Here is an 18440-nt window from a genome sequence, read left to right on the forward strand (position 1 = left end):
CAAAACCCGACCGAACTTCATCACTTTTACCTTTAAACTGCATTGTTTTAAAGAAGCAAATTTTGGAGGGAAAAAATGAAAATTAATTTTTTATTTTATTGTTTATTCACTAAATTCCAATTCCTTCTAATTATCATGATTGATACATCTAAGTCTATGTAAGCCAGAACTCAGTCAGCATTTCTCTCCCTTGGAGTCATCGTCTGGAGTTGGCTCCCTTTGTCTCCTACATCTGATGATCCTTGCCGACTGAAAGATAAAATATTATTTTATATTTCTTTCTTTTTTATTTTCGAGTTAATCAATTGCATGATTAGGTGGTATATTCTGAGACAAGGTTGTGAGATAGAGAATACATACAAATTGTAAAGAACACTTTTATTTTGAATTACATTGTACGTATACAAATTTGTAAACTTAATTTTTAAAAGAAGAACCCGTATTTGGAGAAAATGCAATAAAATTATCTACAAAGAGGGAATAATTCCTCCTGGTTAACTCCATTCCCAACAAAAGAGCCTATCATTCTAAAAAGAAATCATATCCCACAACAAATGTAAATGAAAACAATAAAGATATCCCTTATCAATCCAACCAAATCGTTCATAAAGATTCTTTGGCCGCATACAAACACTGTCGCATGAATGATATTTTCAACTTTCATGACTTCTATACTGGTAATTATTATGTGAGCTTTCTATGACGAACGAGATACACAGATAGATCCCGATATCTGATCTAAGATCCCGGATTTTTAACCCGTCACCAGGTGCAGTACTTCATATATATATATATATATATATATATATATATATATATATATATATATATATATATATATATATATATATATATACACGATGTATATAGTACTCACTGACTGGTCAATCTGACTATACTACATGTATTACATAAAATGTATAGTATATAATGCAACACACAGTGGACAGGGAATAGATTATTAAATCGACAGGTGCTCGATATCTGTATTACATTTAATAAATGTAAGTATACAATTCTGATATTGTTTCTCGTTTTCATTACCATGTCAGCTGTATACTAGTAATACATTTTAAAACTGCTGATTCTAGGATGGACTTGAAAGCAGTTCTGTTGGTGGCAGTGTGCTTATGTGTGATGCCAGTCCAAGTGGGAGGGTGGAAATACATATACTACCAGTACTTCAGCCTGCTGACAAAGTACAAGCATCTGTACGGTGAGCTACAGGAACTGAAGGATTTATTAGCTTCCCTCACCAAAGGTTAGCACTTGTACATCAATACCAATGAAATCAGTTTCTGAACGATGAAAGAATCTACGGATTATTTTTTTCATAAATTTGTAAAATGAGATAAAATGGACGCCTTTTAAAAACACACAGGTGCGAAAGGAGAACCGGGACCAGCCGGAATAAATGGGGCCAACGGCGCGCAGGGAGACAAGGGAGATAAAGGGACCGCCGGGTCCCAGGGGGCCAAGGGGGATCAGGGAATAAAGGGTCACAAAGGAGATGTGGGCCCAAAGGGCGAGCCCGGGACTCAAGGTACTGTTATCAGCATGGACAGTATGGGCAAGCAACGTGCCCAGAGGGCAAAGGGAGACCTGGGCTTGATTGGTAAAAAGGAACATCAGGGTCCCAGTGGAACTAAAGGTGAACAATAAGAGGGATTTGTTGATTCACACGACCTCCCATTACCAAAGACCCACTTGATGAGAACCAGTAAAATGACCTAGGCTAATGATGCCTCTTTGTTCGTCATACAAACACGGCATGTTTGTTGTATTTGCTGTGTTATTACACTTCAACAAACAGCTTTTACATAGTCAGACTTTTGCAGACTCTGGAAGTTTATTATATTATTATTTATTATAATGGTTTGATACTTTTGTTGTTATTTAATCTTTGTTATATCTAATGTAAAATTAAATGCATTGCAAATGCAAGATTCCAATTTAAACTTTCTTGTTTGTTTATTTGTTTGTTTTTTGATGTTCCATGAGGTGATCTGTTTATGCTTACTCTTCTTTCCACGTGTCCATAATGTATTTGTCAACGGCCGCTCTGACCGTGTCCGTGATAAACTTCTCCACAAAATCTAAAATTAAAAAAAATCCACAGCTTGATTGGAAAATAAGCTAAGAGTCTTTAACAATGACCGTTTGACAAAAATAAATGGTGAGATCACCTGTAGTTTTATATTGAGCTTCTTTTCATTTTAATTCATAAACATTTACATACGTATCTTGTAAGGTGCCAAACATTGAATTTGTTTTTGTAATAATTAACTCAACGACGTATAATCCTTGGTGCAACCTTTATTCAAGATCGAGGGCAATATATAGCCAGTATTATAAAAATTAAATATTGAGATGGACAATGTGATGTGGTTGTATAATTTCTATATGAACAATTTAGAATTTGAAAAGAAAAATCACATATTCTATCCATTAGAAAAAGTTTATAGCTTGGTGGTTCATTCTGACCGTTTGTAAATACACCCCCCCCCCCCCCCGCCCAATGAAAAAACAAAGAGTCTGACTGTTTAAGGCGGTTCCCTCGTCCTCTTCTGATGACGTAGACAGGAAGCTGACGTAGGACCTCTGTAAAAAGGTTCCACTGTGTTCTAGGAACACTGGCTCTACTTTATGTACTCGCTTCAGGAACGTCTGAAAGTGGTCGAGATCTTACCCTAGTACGGACTTTTGGATTGTCTAATAATCGGACATTTTATTTTTAAAAAGATTCCTATCGTTAATATCTGCATCTATGTACCAGTGGGGTTGCTTAATTTTTTTTTAAGAAATCAAGAAATCGCTAAACAATAAACTTTAGCGAATTAATTTAAGTTTAACATTTAGAATAACGAATATGAATAATATTTTCTAACATCTATAACAATTTCAATTAAAGACTCGTGGGGATTAAGCAAGCAGATTTAACATCTAACTATATATAATTAAATTGTTTCAGTGGTAGAATTGTCAACACTATAAATAGTAAGTTTGGTTGTTGATACAGTAATCAACAGGAATCGGTCTATGTGTACATGACTTACCACACGGTTGCTGTCTCTCGTGTTGTCAGTTTTCTTGACCGCTAATCCCGGATAGCACCCTATGTTGCTTGTGAAGCACTGTAAATATAAACAGCCTTGAGAGAGAGAGAGAGAGAGAGAGAGAGAGAGAGAGAGAGAGAGAGAGAGAGAGAGAGAGAGAGAGAGAGAGAGAGAGAGAGAGAGAGAGAGAGAGAGAGAGAGAGAGAGAGAGAGAGAGAGAGAGAGAGAGAGAGAGAGAGAGAGAGAGACAGAGAGAGAGACAGAGAGAGAGACAGAGAGAGAGAGGGGGGGGAGACGGACAGACAGACAGACAGAGACAGGCAAATAGATAAGCCTGATTATTTTACCGTTTTCAAGGGCAAACAACTTAATTTTCCAAAAAGACGGTTTTCCATCGTGTCATTCTCCCAGACCGCTATCAGGCACCTGGCTACACGTGAAGTTTGGCGTCAAAATCTGTGAAAATCTCCTCATATAAACGTTAGCGAATGGACATAAAACGCTTGGTTATAAAATATATACCTTTGTTCGTGCGGACACTGACTGGAAATAAAGAATACATAATATGCATTTTCTCTCCGCCAAAGAATCTATACACGTTCAGCAGAAATCTCGTCTCAAACCACATCCCGATCCCCATACCCAATTGCAAGCTACCTCTTCTCTACAAAATGTTTGTGGTTTGCGATGATCCAGCAAACTTATTCATTCTATCAATAACAGACATTGTCAATCAGAATGGATATTGTGATCACATTGCAGTGTTATCATGCTCGAACAACTAAATCCCTTACATTGTCCAATATGTTTTTATTTCTTTCCATTTTAATAAAAGTGACAGTTTAATGGCCAAAGATCTATAAGTGTAGGCACTGGTCACCAACCAAGGGATTGAGATACATGTTAAATACTTCAGGGAACATATTGTTAGAAGAATTTCAAAGTGACCATATCGTAATTATACATCTGCTCATTATAACGAGATACGTAATAATTTTACGAGATACTGATTAAACTTTACCCGTATATAGTTACGAGTCAGATCTTTTAATTTGTATAAACGATTTTTCTCGCAAACACAATCTGATCAATTCTAGTGTGTTGGAATTTTAGGCTTACTCGGAGAAAAAAGAAAAAAAAAACAACAAATAAACCAAATTCTACAAATGTTTTTCTTCTGCTGATTTAAGTGACAGGTCAAGGGCAACAATGTTTAAAGTGTCACTTGGCGAATGAAAAAAGGTACCCAAAATTCTTCAACAAATATTTTCTTTGCGCAAGTTTCTTCAAAATTATAAAGCACTAATTTTAAAGCTAATTTCAATTACAAAATAACTGCAAATGTTCCTCTCTATTCTCGTACTCTTATCACTCATACCTCAGGGGGCAAGAATGTCTCAGAGTTCGTACGATGAGGAGCAAACATGTCAGCCTCACAGCTCAGGACGGTGTGTTCCCACCCAGCCAACATTTGTAAATAAAAATATATAGGTAAAATATACGGAATAAACCTAGTCAAATTAATGTTGCATCTTATGCATCGCTCTTTGGTACAAGCAGTTGCAGCTTAACTATACAAGTTGGGTTTTTTTCTTAAATTATATCAGCGGTTTTTCAACTTTTTTTTTACGGGGGAAGGTATGCATGGGGGTCCAATGTCCATAACCCCCCCCCCCCCCCCCCCGACCCTTCTTCTATGACACCCGTGCTGTTTATTCACATAAGTCCATGATTAACGCAAATTCTTCGTGATTGAATTTCAATCGAGTTAGTTTCAATGATTTATGACCACACAGGATGCACATCGTGCAGTACCCCATTGTATTCATCAGTGACCACTCATTCTATTGTTACACCAGGTAATCAGTTACATAATGTAACGTAACCCAGTGTCGAATTCATACTCATGCAGACTGCAAGGACGTCAGAGAGTTACGACAACGTCAGTTTATTATTAATCACTTCTTATTGTATATACCGGTATCATAAGCATCTTCTCAGCATCTACATTTTAACGCTCTTCTACATAAGGTAAGGAAGAGAAATGCTTGTACTTTGGTAGCTGACTTATATCTTATGTGAAACATTTAGAATCTATTAGTATTTCTAACAATCAGGATGAAGTCGTCGCTGTTGTTCATAGTTCTTGTTTGTACCCTGTCCGTGTGTACGGGAAATCAGCGCAAGTCCGTGAGAAAATCCTCCTGGGGACTCCTTGGAAAGTATCAGAGTCTCATAAACGACATCTATCAAATTAGAGAAGCCATTACAGACCTCATCAAAGGTATTTTTTAAGTTTCAAGCTTGTTTTGAATAAGTTGATCTTTACCTTCAAAATGTCTTCATTATTGTCATATTGACTGAGGAAATACGAATCTCCACCCTTCCTCTTTTCAGGAGGACTTATCAAGGGTGAGGCAGGGGAGGCTGGCGTGAATGGATCCCAGGGTTCAAAGGGAATAAAGGGGGAAATGGGAGCCACCGGCCAGACAGGCTTAATAGGAGGAATGGGAGATAAAGGAGAGAAAGGAGATGTGGGCCCAAAAGGTGAACGTGGGGAGGTTAGTCCAAGTGGTGCTGAAGACAATCGGCAGGCTAAAGGGGACACGGGATTACAGGGACTACGGGGAGACACTGGAAAAATGTAAAGGAAGATCAAGTGGTGTCTAAAAAGCCACATAGAGATAACGGTCAGAGGCATTACCAGAGACACAGCCTGTAAGGGAGGCATTCATAGAGGCACCACTGATTACTTAACAATGAAGAAGAAATGTCTTATCACTGTTGTGATTCTGTTTGTGTTGATGGTTTGTCATCATTTTTGTCAGCTTGCAACCTTATCAGAATATGTCAGACCAACATGGCACATTTTAAATTTTAAAACAGCAGAAGAATAACTTGCTATTTTGAATTTAGAAAATTACACATTATTTTCCTTCAATCTTTTATGTAGTTAAGTACAAAGTCATACTAATTAACACAAAGAAGAAACCTTCAATTATTTATGAGCAACTGTGTTCTTAAAAATATATGTGCTATAAGTGCAAGGTTTCTATCCATAATATCACATCTATAACATGTAAATGTTTGTATAAAAATATATGACATAAACTTGTGTCAGTTTACATCAATACTCTGACAAACATGCCAATAGCACACACCACATGTCAATAATCTAATGCACACATCAATAATCTGACATAGACATAATTATCAATTAAATCTATAATCAGACACACTTCATCAATTTTCTCATTGGGAGTGCTGGTAACCCTGAGATTAAGATAAGGCCAAGATGTCATATATGACAAGTCACATTATGAAGCTGTAACCTCCTTTGCTGGTATAAATCCAGAATCTCCAAGCCTACGGATCGACACCCGTCCGGACGGTCGGATTGTGACCCATGTGATACTGGCGTGGTCTAGACTAATCCTCAACCATGCCTCCGGGGGAAACTGTAGAGCCCTGCAAACAATCATGAAGGACATTTTACACATGCATTTGTTAGTCCTTATATAATTCATGTATATTAAGATTCAAAATAAAAAGGAGTTTCTGTTTACCATTATTTAGAGCTTGTTTAATGAGAACTTGGTATTTGGATATCCAAGGAGAGCATGTACTTGTACATACACATACATATTTGAACATGTACTACAGGACTAGCATTTTTTTTTGATATGCAGTACTAAAAAGGATTCTTGAAATTGTTAAAGAAAGAATGCTGAAATTACATTACCTAGCCAAGTCTCTTATTCCTAACTGAGAGTGAGAGGGTTAATGAATTTGATGTGATGTACATGGACACCCCTTTCCAACCACCAATAAATTGATTGCCTCTAACCAGAGGCGTGTTCAGCAGAGCTCTCCGCAAAGTTTGTATTGCAGGTATGGGGAAATTTGGTGAGCGCTCGTTCTGTTGAACAGGCCTCTGGTACATACCCTGGTATTAAACCCTAAACAATTCTTTAAATCCCTTTATAATATTACTAGTCCTGTCAAAAACATATTTTGTGACCTATAACCTGGCTCCATTACTTACAATAGAGTTCATTTCAATAAATCACTAAAAAAATAATTGAGATGTACGATGGTATTGGGCTATCACTTACCTACATACAAAGTATCTGATAACATTAGCATGACAAACAACAATCTCATAGCTGTCCTTTTTCTGCTCAACTTCAGCCCTGTGGAAAAGCTTTCTGAAGGCTGTCTCTATTCTGGGACCATCCTGAAAGAACTGCTAAAAATAAATAGAAGAAATTCCAGGTAAAAGTCAATCACCTGAGATCCCTTGGTTAAATGATATATAAATCGGGATCACATGGAACTAGTGAAGGTATCATACAAACTGTTCAGGTTTCCAATGGCCGATTGGAGGTTCCGGTGGGATGGGGGCTCCTTCGCACAGGTTGGGCTCTTTTTCCCAGGTGAGCTGGGGGAGGTGTTTGTGTATAATTGCTGCTGTCTCCACGGCTCTGGTCATTGTAGAAGATATAAGCTTAGTGTATTCAATGTCTGCCTCTTTTAACCTCTTTCCACAGTAGTCCGCCTGTTTTTTCCCTAAACAATATGTAATAATTTAAAGTAAAGTATCTGGATATCTGGACTAAAAATTTAGAATAAGATCGATGCATAGCAACAGGGGCAAGGAGGGTGGGCCTGTCCCCCTTTTGATTTCAATTGATTTTTTTGGGGTATAATTTCCATATTTATTGAACTGTCCCCTCCTGGGAGTCCCAAGTTTAATATTTGAACCATGTAATAATATAAGGAAAAATTTATTTGTTGCCTAATTCAAAATAAACTAGCCATAGATAAAGGATGCTTTTAACAAATATGATAACTAATACAGCACAATGAAGTAGTCTCTTCCCCCCCCCCCCCCCCCCCAATCCACTCCACACTTTTTACATATTCAGGATAATGGGCTCGATCCTGAAAGATAACTTGTATTTTTAATTACCTAGTTTAGTAAGATATCTCTCGGAGTCCTCTTTACCATCAAGGTTGTACTGTCCATGTCGAATAAGAAGCAGGTGACGGGTGGCCGTTGGTCTCTGTTTCTCCAACTCATTCTCTCTGTTTTTTGTCTCTTTTTCTGATGAGTTGCTTTTTAAGGGTTTTACAAGGCTCTCTGGATCCCTCCTTGAAATCAAACCCAAATAAAATAAAACAAAACATACATAATTCCAATATAAGTTTATCGCTACATACAAATTTTAATAATTACGCCTTGCTATTTATTATCATTTAGCGCTAGATGTAAGACCCCCGGTAACTTAAGTTTAGACCAATCTCCCAAACGTGTACTGTTGTAATAGTCTGTTTGAGATAAAATACCCAAAATAGGATATAAATTGTGCAAAAATTTAAAATTTTTTACTTATAGTCTGTCCCGAGTTTTTGCTTCCACCACTTTTCGCTTGATATTTTGATAATAATTAATACCTTTGTGCTTAATCTACATTCATCCAATAATATGAAAAATGTCCATATTATCTGTTTTGAAACGCCCCCTCTACCGCTTCAGGTTTCAATACACATCCCAAAATAGAAATTCTACGGGAATTTTGCATTGCATCAGCCATAATCATGATAACTAAGCCTGGTTGAAAAATTGTGCAAGGTGTCCCGAGTACTTCCGAAAGGGGAAAAGATGTAAACATTTCCCATTATAAATCTCCGTAAGAAATTTAATGTTTTCCTTCCTGTGAACTTTTATGAGTGAAAAATGATAATTTGTCAATGAAGATATCTTGGGTATTTTCCATTCGATTTCAACTGTACTTCTTTGACATGTATGAGTATTTTTATTAAAAATCATCCAAAAGTGATGGAAGAAATAAATTGAGACAGACTATAGTATAAATTTTAAAAATAAATCTGCATAAATTTATATTAAATTAAACAACTTTTGGTTAGCAAGTTTTTCTATAAGCCTATATAGTTTGTCAGATTGTTCTCCAAGAAGTTTTGGATGTACTGGGGGTCAATCTCTGCAACAGTACGCAGTAGGGTTACAAAAAAACTCTTGTATACCATTTGTATGCCAAAAGTTATTAGAATGCAGATTTGACTTTTTCTTGGTAAAATAGACATTTCTAAATAATATTTGCACTTCAAATTTATATTCCATTTGGGATATTACATCCCAAACATACTATCATATATCCCATTTGGGAGGTTGGTCCCAACCTGTTAAAAGATTTTATGGCGAGGAAATTCGAATTACGAACCGGTCCCAGTTGTGCTCCCATCTTACACTGGGTTCAAAGTTAGTTGTCCAGGATGCGTTGAGTACTGTTCCTTCGCGTGACCACACTGCATAGCCTAATATTCCTGTGGCTGTGGCTGTGCCTATTCCTTTAGCAATGTTCAACATGTGCTTGTACACAACCATGTTGTATTCCGGAATAATGGGGTTTCCATCGTAATACTATGGTGTTCCGATGGGGCCACTTCGACATTCGCACTCTCGCCTTTAGGTCGAGGTGCGAGAGTGCGAAGTTGCGACGTCGAAAGTGCGAAGGTGCGACGGCGAAGGAGCGAAAGTGCGAAGATGCGACGGCGAAGCGCGAATATGCGAAGGCGAAAGTGCGAAGGCGAAGAAGCGATATTACTATCGCACTCTCGCCTTCGCATCTTCGCACTCTCGCCTTCGCATCTTCGCACTTTCGCCTTCGCCTTTTTATAAGTGTGGAGCTCTCTATCGTTTAAAGACAATTTTAGCTGTATAAAAGGACATCTGAGGCAGACGATGAACTTTTTAGAATTTATTTTCAACAGCCTGCGCAGATCCATAACTTTTTTAGGGGGTGGGGTGGATAAATAATTATATTTTTCGGGGTGGGGGAGGGTTCCGAAACATATTTTGGAGATTTTATTATATATGATTAATAAAATTAAATTTTCCGGGGGGATGAGATCCAGACCCTCTCTCCCCCTTTACTGCATGTGTGAATTTATTAATATTGATTTTTCCATGGGGGGGGGGGGGGGGGGACCCCCTCTCCACCTCTAGATCCATAAATCAGCAAGAAGTGTCGCATAATGAAATTAGAATGTTACTGTGTTTGATCCATGGTAAACAGACAGCTGGTAATTGACTGGATATGTATACATTATGGCGGACATTACATTTTATATGGAGTATATAACGATTAGGCATAGCCAGCACTGGTAAAAATATATGTCACATATACACATTAAAATATTTATAAACATTCATAGTAAGCACAATGGCTCAGCGCATGCGTACCAATGATATCATGGATAAATCGGAAAACCTTGGCGAGTACGGTGCCTGCATCAAATTCTATGTAATCGACCGAGACTTTCTGAATGCTATCAAAAAAGGCGAAGGCGAAAGTGCGAAGTTGCGAAGGCAAGAGTGCGTAGTTGCGAAGGCGAGGGAGCGATAGTAGTATCGCTCCTTCGCCTTCGCACCTTCGCACTTTCGCTCCTTCGCCGTCGCACTCTCGCACTTTCGCCTTCGCAACTTCGCACTCTCGCATTTTCGACCTAAAGGCGAAAGTGCGAAGGTCGAAGTGGCCCCATCGGAACACCATATAATACTACTCGAAGATCAAAACTTCCGACAATTTGGCGCGAAAATAAATGAACACTGTGTACATAAAGTGGAGGGTCCATGCAGGCACGGGTGTAGCATTTGGGGGGGGGGGGAGGCTTACATACAAAAAAAAATTGGCAATGTATTGCATTTAATTAAGGTATTCAGCCCGTAATACAATTTAATACAAAAATTTTCAAAAGTGAATTTTTTGGGTCAAAACAATAATATCTCAATACATACTTCATAAATAAACAAAATTATCCAGATTTTTTTTTATCTGACCAAAATATATTGATATATGATAATGTCATAATGTGTAGTAGTAAACATCAATACAACATCACATTTTTGAGCAAATTGATATCAAATTCAGTTTTTACACAGATTTGTATAGAACATTTTAATGCATTTTTTATTTAAGAAAAAGTTTAGAAGCATTTACTGTCCAATAACTATGAAAAACTGAGATTGTGTCAGATTAACTTCAATTATTTTGATAAAAGAAATATTACAACTGATCATATATGCATTTCTGTAAGGAAAACCAAAGAGTTGACATAAGATATTTTGTAATGAATACATGGCACATTATATAGAAAAAAAAATAAAAGCAGTTTTGAAAACTTTTACCACAGAAAACTTTTTTTATTGACAAATTCCTCACCCCACCCCCAAAATTTTCAAAATCACTTATGTTCATAAAATAAGTAAAAAAGTATAAAAATTGAAACATAATAAATAATCACAACTATGATGAAGAAGCAATGTCATAAATAACTGAGTGAGGTGTTTTCAATGACCTTGACCTTTAAATCTGACGACCTTTACTTAAAACTATTACTGATATTAATACTATATAAATATATAATACTGTAAAAGACAAATAGTTAGCTTCGAAAAAGAGTTATACTTCATCGCAAAACAAGATTTTTAATCTCCAACGAAAACTAAACATAACATCTTTAGATATTTCCCATAAGGATATGAGGTTTAAGTTAAATAAATTTTTTGTTGATTTGATCTTTGGGCAATTGAACAAAATCTCATCCAAACTTCATTTTTACAGTAAAATATTAAATACTAACGAGTACAAGTTGCAAGATTACTTAAAATTTCCCTTGAAATATTAATTGATTAAATCCGGTATTTTTAAAAAGGATTCTTCTATATATATATATATATATATATATATATATATATATATATATATATATATATATATATATATATATATATATATATATATATATATATATATAATCATTAAATAAATGGCAATGTGATAAAAAGGTGAAATTAAGGGATAGGAGTAATAAATCTAAAAGGGCTAGGTATAATGCCTATTTGCCACATTGGAAGCAAACACTCTGACCTAATCACCTGCCAAAAGTATGTTAATTATTTTCTTTTCACTATATATTTCATTGAAAACCACCCTTTTAAAAAAGAATGTTTACAAGTGCACTGTAGCCTCTTGGTCGATTTCGAAAAGATCAAATAAATTCAGAATTGTTCTAGTATATTTTTTGAATAGTATTTAAATATTTCCTAACCTTCTGTTACTTAGATTTGATATTAACAATCCAAAGGAAGGAAGATTTTTTGGCTTGCATATTGCAAAGGATATAAGTGTATTGTAAAGCTCTTAAAAATATCTTAGTGTTGTGTTTAAGATATGTAAAATATCAAAATGCGTTGTAAAAAAAACTATTTTAATGTATGTCAAATCAAATCTGGCTAGATCAATATAAATCTCTTTTAAATCTAACAAAAGACACTGTCAGAAAATCTTGTGTTTTCCGTGAAATATATAGGTGAAAGAAAAATCAAAGTACTGAAGTACTGAAAGCCGGGCTCTTTTGGTGTGTCTTTATGCATATTGTGTAGTAAAGACTGAAAATCTCAATCTCTCTCTCTCTCTCTCTCTCTCTCTCTCTCTCTCTCTCTCATGCTTTTAATGTCGGCAAAGCATCAGAGAGCGACCAAATTTTGTAAGCGGCTATAAGCAAAAAATATGTCTGTCTAGTAGAAGTTAAAAAGTTTAACAGTTACTGCCTTGAATTTTGCAACAAGCATTATATATTCAATCCCTGTTTCTTCATCGCGCAGCAAAGTAGTTCATGGAAATTCATGCGCATTGTATGTGTCCAAAATGCATAGTAATGTTTTAAAAACACGTTATTAATAAGAAAACTAAAAAAGATAGACAATTCATTCGAAATTTAAAAAAAGAAACAAAATGCCAACACTTTTGACAAAACGTGGCTCTTTGTGTAACTATTTGGTATAGCGGAAGCTTTACCTTGACGCTGTTTGGTTTTTTGTTTATTTGTGCTATTTATAGTAACATTGGCGATTTGCCTGCCTATAGCCAGGACTCTGCTTTCAGCAGAGCCCGGCTAAAAATTACGTAAGTTTGGCACGTGAGTGTAGATTGAGCTATTTGTAGATTGCAATATCTAGCTAGGTTTGAATAAATGGTCTTAAATAATGACAGAACTTGCTATGGTATCTTGAAATGATAAGGGACTTCGATATGTTTTGTGCATTTAATTGTGTAAATTTAATTCAATGCCACCAATGTATAACAAATTTTAGGAAATCCCAAAACTGGATATTGTGTATATGAAATATAAACCACTGGTTATATGCATGGCAAAATAATTACCATATAATTGATGAGCAAATATTGTCCAAATTCACTTTATTTTTTTAAATATTTTATTCTGAAATAAATAAACATACATGTATGATATACCATCTACATAATTTACTTTCGCTTCCTTTGAATTATCTCAATAAGCTAATGATTTTCAACAATAAAAATATGTCTGGATAACATGTTTAAAAAAAGATAAAGGAATATAAGTTGGATAAAATTCCTATATTTGATGGATAAGATACTGAAAATAAGAATTAAAAAAAAAAACGCTTTCCGAACGATATGTGTCTTTAAGATCGATCACATCGATCCGAACCCTTTAAAATTAGGTTCAATTTCAGGTAACAATACGATTCCAACTGGTGTTCGCGTGTCGAAATCTTCAATTAATTTAATTTTTTATAGAACTTCAATGCAATTCATTTCATAAAAAAGGATCTGTGCATTCTCTTTATTTTGTCATAATTTTATTTAGGTCTAATAGAAAACAAATCAAATTTAATCAACAAAAACTTGGAGTGATGACGCACTATAAATCAAAAATATCATTTTGTAATTTTAATGTATCCCAAAAATTTTATGCTTTAGAAAAATAAAAGAATTTTGTAAATACTGGCCAAGTTTCATACTGGTAAATCAACTAAATAAACCATTTTGATATGATTGAAAAGGCTCAGTGGTAATGGCACAAGCTATTTGATAACCTTAAAGAAGTCGGATTTTGTGGTTCAAAAACTTAGGGCTTTTTTTACATTCGTCTTTGTTAACATATTCAAACTAGATATAGTTCAAAATTTTGCGTTTGCATATAGATATATATTTGTATACTATAGTGTAAAACGATACATTCAGATATGAAAATATAAAGAACTAAATATGATATTAGTCAAATTTGGCCCCCAAAACTCGCTATTTTTAAAATGATTCAGGTACATTAATTTGTTGTGTTATTTTATAAAAGAGTTGACATGAAATATGTTTTTCACCTATTTATTTGATTTATATGCACTCACTGGCAGTATATGACGTCAGAAGTGACGCTATTTTTATAATTCAATCAAAATCAACCAAAAATTGACATTTTTCTTATCTTTTTTCGAATGGGAAATATAGAGCGACTCTTTGAACAAGAACGAACTTTTTGTCACTTATCAGTATTGGAAAGATACCTCTTTGGTGAAAATATTTTGTTTGTTCAAGTAGTCGCTCAATGTTTCCTTAAAGAAAAACTGCCTCAGAACAAGCCGTTTTATGCTAAAAATGCGAAAATGGCGGGAAAAGGTCAACTTTATGATGTCATATTTTCAAATTGTGGGCACTAAAAATCAAAATGAAAATTATGAAAAAACTTCAAATGTATATTTGTACAAATAAAACAAAGAATTACAGTAAAATGACAATGTTCATTTTAGGGGGCCATTTTAGGCTCAAACCATACATAGTATTTTACGATTTAACAAACGGGCATTCGCGCCATTTTATTTGCTAATCTTCTTTAATTATTTCCGCCGGTTTGGGTTACATTCAACATATGCTTGCGATGACATCATGCTGGTACAGGTCACTCAGTCGGCCCATTGAAACTGAAAAAACCCAGGTTTAAATAGTAATCAACAGGGAAGGAAAACTGATAAAAACAAAAAGAATTTTCTGCATGTCTGCGACAAATAAAAATTTTTTAAGAGCACATTTCAAAATTGGTAATATATACTTAGCTTATGGAAGTTATTTGTAACACTTGGAAATTGTATAATTGGATTGATTTATTTCGCAACAGCTGTTAATTGATTCGTTCTTAATCACAAAAATAATTGACTTACGTAGATAGATAGATAGATAGATAGATAGAAAGATATATATATATATATATATATATATATATATATATAATATATATATATATATATATATATATATATATATATATATATATATATATATTAAAATTTTGGGCTATATAGTATCCATTATTTGTATTCAAATAAAAAGGGGGAAAACTTGTCTATTAAGGCGGTTGGTGTCCAAGAAAAAATATCACCATGCTTACTTTTCCTTTTCTCAGTTCCCTTCTTTTACTTTTCTTGGAATAGATCAATCGCTTGTATTCTCTTAGTTAATTGATTTAATTTTTATCATATACTAGATTGGTAATCATTCATCAAACTGTTCTGTGTTTGAAAATAACATATGTACTATAAAATGACAATTTCCCACCTAAAGTTTTATTAGCCGATCGGTTGAAATTAATTTCTTTAATGATAATATAAAGCAATAAGAGCTGCAATTTTAATGTTAAAAATTTTTTTTCTTGTCATCCTGTACAAAAATTGATCTGCTATATATTCCTTATAAGTGAAATCTTTTTCCTAACAAAAATTAATGATTTTTTCAAATCTTATTTATCATAAAAGTTTAAGCTACAGGTAGACTTATCATACTAGCAGGTTTTTGCAACAAAACAAATTCTAGTAAATACAGCTCATATTGCTTTAAAATTTCATTGGTTTAATACGCATTGCGGAATACTGGTAATTAATGTGTTGATGAACTTATTCTTCTGTCTTTCCCCTGCATTGAAACGACTCTACACCACATGACACTTTTGTTTGTCTACTGTTGTTCGAAACTAATTATAAATAATTTCTTTGACGCTTTCACTTCTTTAATTTCAAAGTGTGTACGGTATTTACTATTAACAGTTTTTCAAAAACTTTAAAAATATTGACAAGAACGATGTGCCTTGAAATTATATTTCTTTGAAATTATCTTTTCCAACTTAATGTTCAGGTACAATATGGTATACAAAACTGCCGTGTTCTTTATCTAGATTTTATTCTCCATAATCTGACCAAAGAACTTCTTGAAAAAATTAACGTTTCTCTCATTAAAAAGAAATATTTTCGTATCAAGATTGTTGAAAATTTGTTTCAAGAAGTTAATTAAAATCGTTTTTCATTGACATTTTAACGAATACTAGAAAACTTCGCATTTATAGGCTAACAGTTCATTCAATACGTTGATTATTACTTACTGGTAGATCGTATTACGAGTTTGGTACATGTAGTTGCACCCAATTAACTTAGGTAATCTTGAAACCCCTTAGCATTCTGTAACTTATTTCTCCCAAATAGAGATATGAAGTTAGACTGGTATTTCACGTGTCTTGGGCCTTCCCACGGCCAACCACACTTGTCAGCATGACAAATACGCCTGTGGAGACGGGGCCTGCATCCCCGTTAACTGGGTCTGTAATGAAGAAGTAGACTGCAAAAACGATATGGCCGAACAAAATTGCGGTATGTGGCGCTTTTGATACCAGGCTGAAGCTAGTAGCCACTAACAGCAGGCACTAAGCCCGTAGAAAGTAGCAGCCAATAAGGAAAATCACCGAAGTACTGAGAGTTCTCGAACAAAAAATTATATTTTACTTTATTATCGGCATATTTTAATTAATATCAATAAATTTATACATGAATAATATCTAAGAGCATTGACAACTTCGGATGCAGTAAAGTTTGCCTGGATAAAATAATAGATGCGTTTGTGTTTGCATTTTCAAAAATTTAAATGGTAAAATAGTCAAAGGCTTTAAGTTAACAGATATGAAATAGACATGAGATTTACAAATAAAAGCAATATTTTGATGTCATCTTTTATAAGATGGACTCTTTTTACTCCCTTTAAGTAATTCATACATTGCCATCGATCGGTGTTTAAAAATGATGTTACAAAAACCCCTCAAATTCTATAGGTTTAGGAGTTTATAGAATTTTATAGCTATACCTTAATCGACTGCTATAAGTCTGAATAGTTACAGATCATCCAACAACTTGTAGCGGTGGTGCATATCAATGCAGCAGCGGCGCATGCGTCCCACACAGATGGCACTGTGACGGGAAATTAGATTGTAATGACGGATCAGACGAGGAGAACTGTACATCAACAGGTACTTGATAAGACTATAATACATAAAAGATAAAAAAAAAAAACCATTCGGGAGAACACTTTAAACTAATTGGAGTGATTTACTTATACTCTTTGTAGTATCGGAAACCACTACCAAATCCACAACTTCGACCATGACGTCATCGATTAGTTCTGTACCGCCATTAACAAGTACAATGCCTATATCTTCCTCAACAATTAGTTTGTTGGTACGTGGCGTTATGTAAAAAAGGCACAACTGATTATCACTGTACATTGGGCGTTATACTTTTCGATTTTTAAAAATTCCTACAAATTGTTTAACTCCTTTTGTTTTATTGTAAGGGACCAGACCCGAACTGCCGGGATGAGCAATTGAACTGTCATGTGTTTGTTACCGACATTGACATTTGTTTCATGCCGGCCTCAGCACAGCTTCTGTGTGCATCAACCTGCCATATGTGTAGCGGGTCCTCCGAATCACAAAATCACGTGACAGACCACCAAACGACAAAGCATAACCCTGGTCATCCAACAGCTTCAACTCTAACATTGACGACGTCGACTCCAATAACGATGACGACCACAGGGACCTCGCACTCTCCCTCTATAATACCGCACCTTCCACTAAAGAACCAGCAGCATCAGGCTGTGTAGACGCCGAGGACAACTGTGAGCATCTGGTGAAAACAATCAACATATGCAGTGACCCTGTAAAAGCAGAGTTCATATGCCAGAGAACATGCAATGCCTGCGGAACTACCGATAATCTGATAATTGGTTAAGATTCAACGATGGTTATTTTTTATCTAAACATACATGTATAGATATAATTTTATGTAGCTCTAATACAATAAAGAACGCATGTTTAATATCAATGTAAACTTTTTTTTTCCTCAAATTCATTTGGAGTCTTTGCGTTTTAAAATATGGTGAAATCATTACACCCTTATAATTGTCAATGCACAGTCATTTTGCGGCTTGATTTTATCATATTATGATGCAAATTATAAAAATATATTTCGTAGGTTTTAAATGAGCTATTGCAAACCTGTAAAAGTATTTTCAGGGAAAAAAAATCAAACTTAATAGTTTGCAATTTCTAGTATAAATAATAAAACTATGGGATGTATCAAAATCCGGATTGCCAATTATAATGATGCAGGTAGGCTTATATATATTGCTTATTCAGAAACGCCAAGCATTATCAGATATC

General features: G+C 34.8%; 4 protein-coding genes and 1 non-coding gene across 7 annotated transcripts; 3 read left to right on the plus strand and 2 right to left on the minus strand.

The window, feature by feature from the left end:
• Window positions 1-56: 56 nt before the first annotated feature.
• Window positions 57-4707, minus strand: LOC105328955 (uncharacterized). The gene is made up of 5 exons (XM_011430030.4): window positions 3404-4707; window positions 3057-3134; window positions 2541-2667; window positions 2021-2096; window positions 57-249 (listed from the first exon to the last, which is right to left on the minus strand). The coding sequence occupies exons 1-5, from the start codon at window positions 3449-3451 to the stop codon at window positions 171-173; spliced, it is 408 nt and encodes a 135-aa protein (XP_011428332.3). The 5' UTR covers window positions 3452-4707; the 3' UTR covers window positions 57-170.
• Window positions 866-2014, plus strand: LOC105328954 (short-chain collagen C4). The gene is made up of 3 exons (XM_011430029.4): window positions 866-1004; window positions 1092-1261; window positions 1382-2014. Coding segments are annotated over exons 1-3 (453 nt in total). The 5' UTR covers window positions 866-1002; the 3' UTR covers window positions 1663-2014.
• A 113-nt stretch (window positions 4708-4820) lies between the features above and the next one.
• On the plus strand, window positions 4821-5924 carry LOC105328957 (uncharacterized). Its single transcript, XM_011430036.4, has 3 exons — window positions 4821-5087; window positions 5174-5340; window positions 5454-5924. The coding sequence occupies exons 1-3, from the start codon at window positions 4963-4965 to the stop codon at window positions 5702-5704; spliced, it is 543 nt and encodes a 180-aa protein (XP_011428338.3). The 5' UTR covers window positions 4821-4962; the 3' UTR covers window positions 5705-5924.
• Window positions 5925-5974: 50 nt separating this feature from the next.
• On the minus strand, window positions 5975-9665 carry LOC105328956 (serine/threonine-protein phosphatase PGAM5, mitochondrial). 3 transcript variants are annotated; one of them, XM_011430033.4, is made up of 5 exons: window positions 9302-9665; window positions 8029-8210; window positions 7411-7625; window positions 7172-7293; window positions 5975-6524 (listed from the first exon to the last, which is right to left on the minus strand). In XM_011430033.4, the coding sequence occupies exons 1-5, from the start codon at window positions 9463-9465 to the stop codon at window positions 6374-6376; spliced, it is 834 nt and encodes a 277-aa protein (XP_011428335.3). In that variant the 5' UTR covers window positions 9466-9665; the 3' UTR covers window positions 5975-6373. The 3 variants fall into 3 exon arrangements, with proteins under 3 accessions (XP_011428335.3, XP_011428334.3, XP_011428333.3); XM_011430032.4 differs by having other exon boundaries at window positions 7172-7302; window positions 9302-9664; XM_011430031.4 differs by having other exon boundaries at window positions 7172-7305; window positions 9302-9659.
• A 6698-nt stretch (window positions 9666-16363) lies between these two features.
• On the plus strand, window positions 16364-18082 carry LOC117686649 (uncharacterized). The gene is made up of 3 exons (XR_010711597.1): window positions 16364-17246; window positions 17345-17454; window positions 17570-18082. It is a non-coding gene; the product is annotated as an uncharacterized protein (transcript).
• Window positions 18083-18440: the final 358 nt, after the last annotated feature.

This window comes from Magallana gigas, chromosome 3 (assembly GCF_963853765.1).
Source record: "Magallana gigas chromosome 3, xbMagGiga1.1, whole genome shotgun sequence".
Classification (NCBI taxonomy): Eukaryota; Metazoa; Mollusca; class Bivalvia; order Ostreida; family Ostreidae; genus Magallana; species Magallana gigas.

Coding starts and splice junctions, on each gene's coding strand:
- LOC105328954 (XM_011430029.4), top strand. Junction 1,262..1,381: donor ATTAGCTTCCCTCACCAAAG/GTTAGCACTTGT, acceptor AAAAACACACAG/GTGCGAAAGGAGAACCGGGA.
- LOC105328955 (XM_011430030.4), bottom strand. CDS start 3,451: ATGGAAAACCGTCTTTTTGGAAAATTAAGTTGTTTGCCCTTGAAAACG. Junction 3,135..3,403: donor GTTGTTTGCCCTTGAAAACG/GTAAAATAATCA, acceptor TTATATTTACAG/TGCTTCACAAGCAACATAGG. Junction 2,097..2,540: donor CGAGGGAACCGCCTTAAACA/GTCAGACTCTTT, acceptor TTTTAATTTTAG/ATTTTGTGGAGAAGTTTATC.
- LOC105328957 (XM_011430036.4), top strand. CDS start 4,963: ATGCAGACTGCAAGGACGTCAGAGAGTTACGACAACGTCAGTTTATTA. Junction 5,088..5,173: donor TTAACGCTCTTCTACATAAG/GTAAGGAAGAGA, acceptor TCTAACAATCAG/GATGAAGTCGTCGCTGTTGT. Junction 5,341..5,453: donor CATTACAGACCTCATCAAAG/GTATTTTTTAAG, acceptor TCCTCTTTTCAG/GAGGACTTATCAAGGGTGAG.
- LOC105328956 (XM_011430031.4), bottom strand. CDS start 9,465: ATGGTTGTGTACAAGCACATGTTGAACATTGCTAAAGGAATAGGCACA. Junction 7,306..7,410: donor ATTGGAAACCTGAACAGTTT/GTATGATACCTT, acceptor ATTTATTTTTAG/CAGTTCTTTCAGGATGGTCC. Junction 6,525..7,171: donor ATCAGATACTTTGTATGTAG/GTAAGTGATAGC, acceptor GATTGTTTGCAG/GGCTCTACAGTTTCCCCCGG.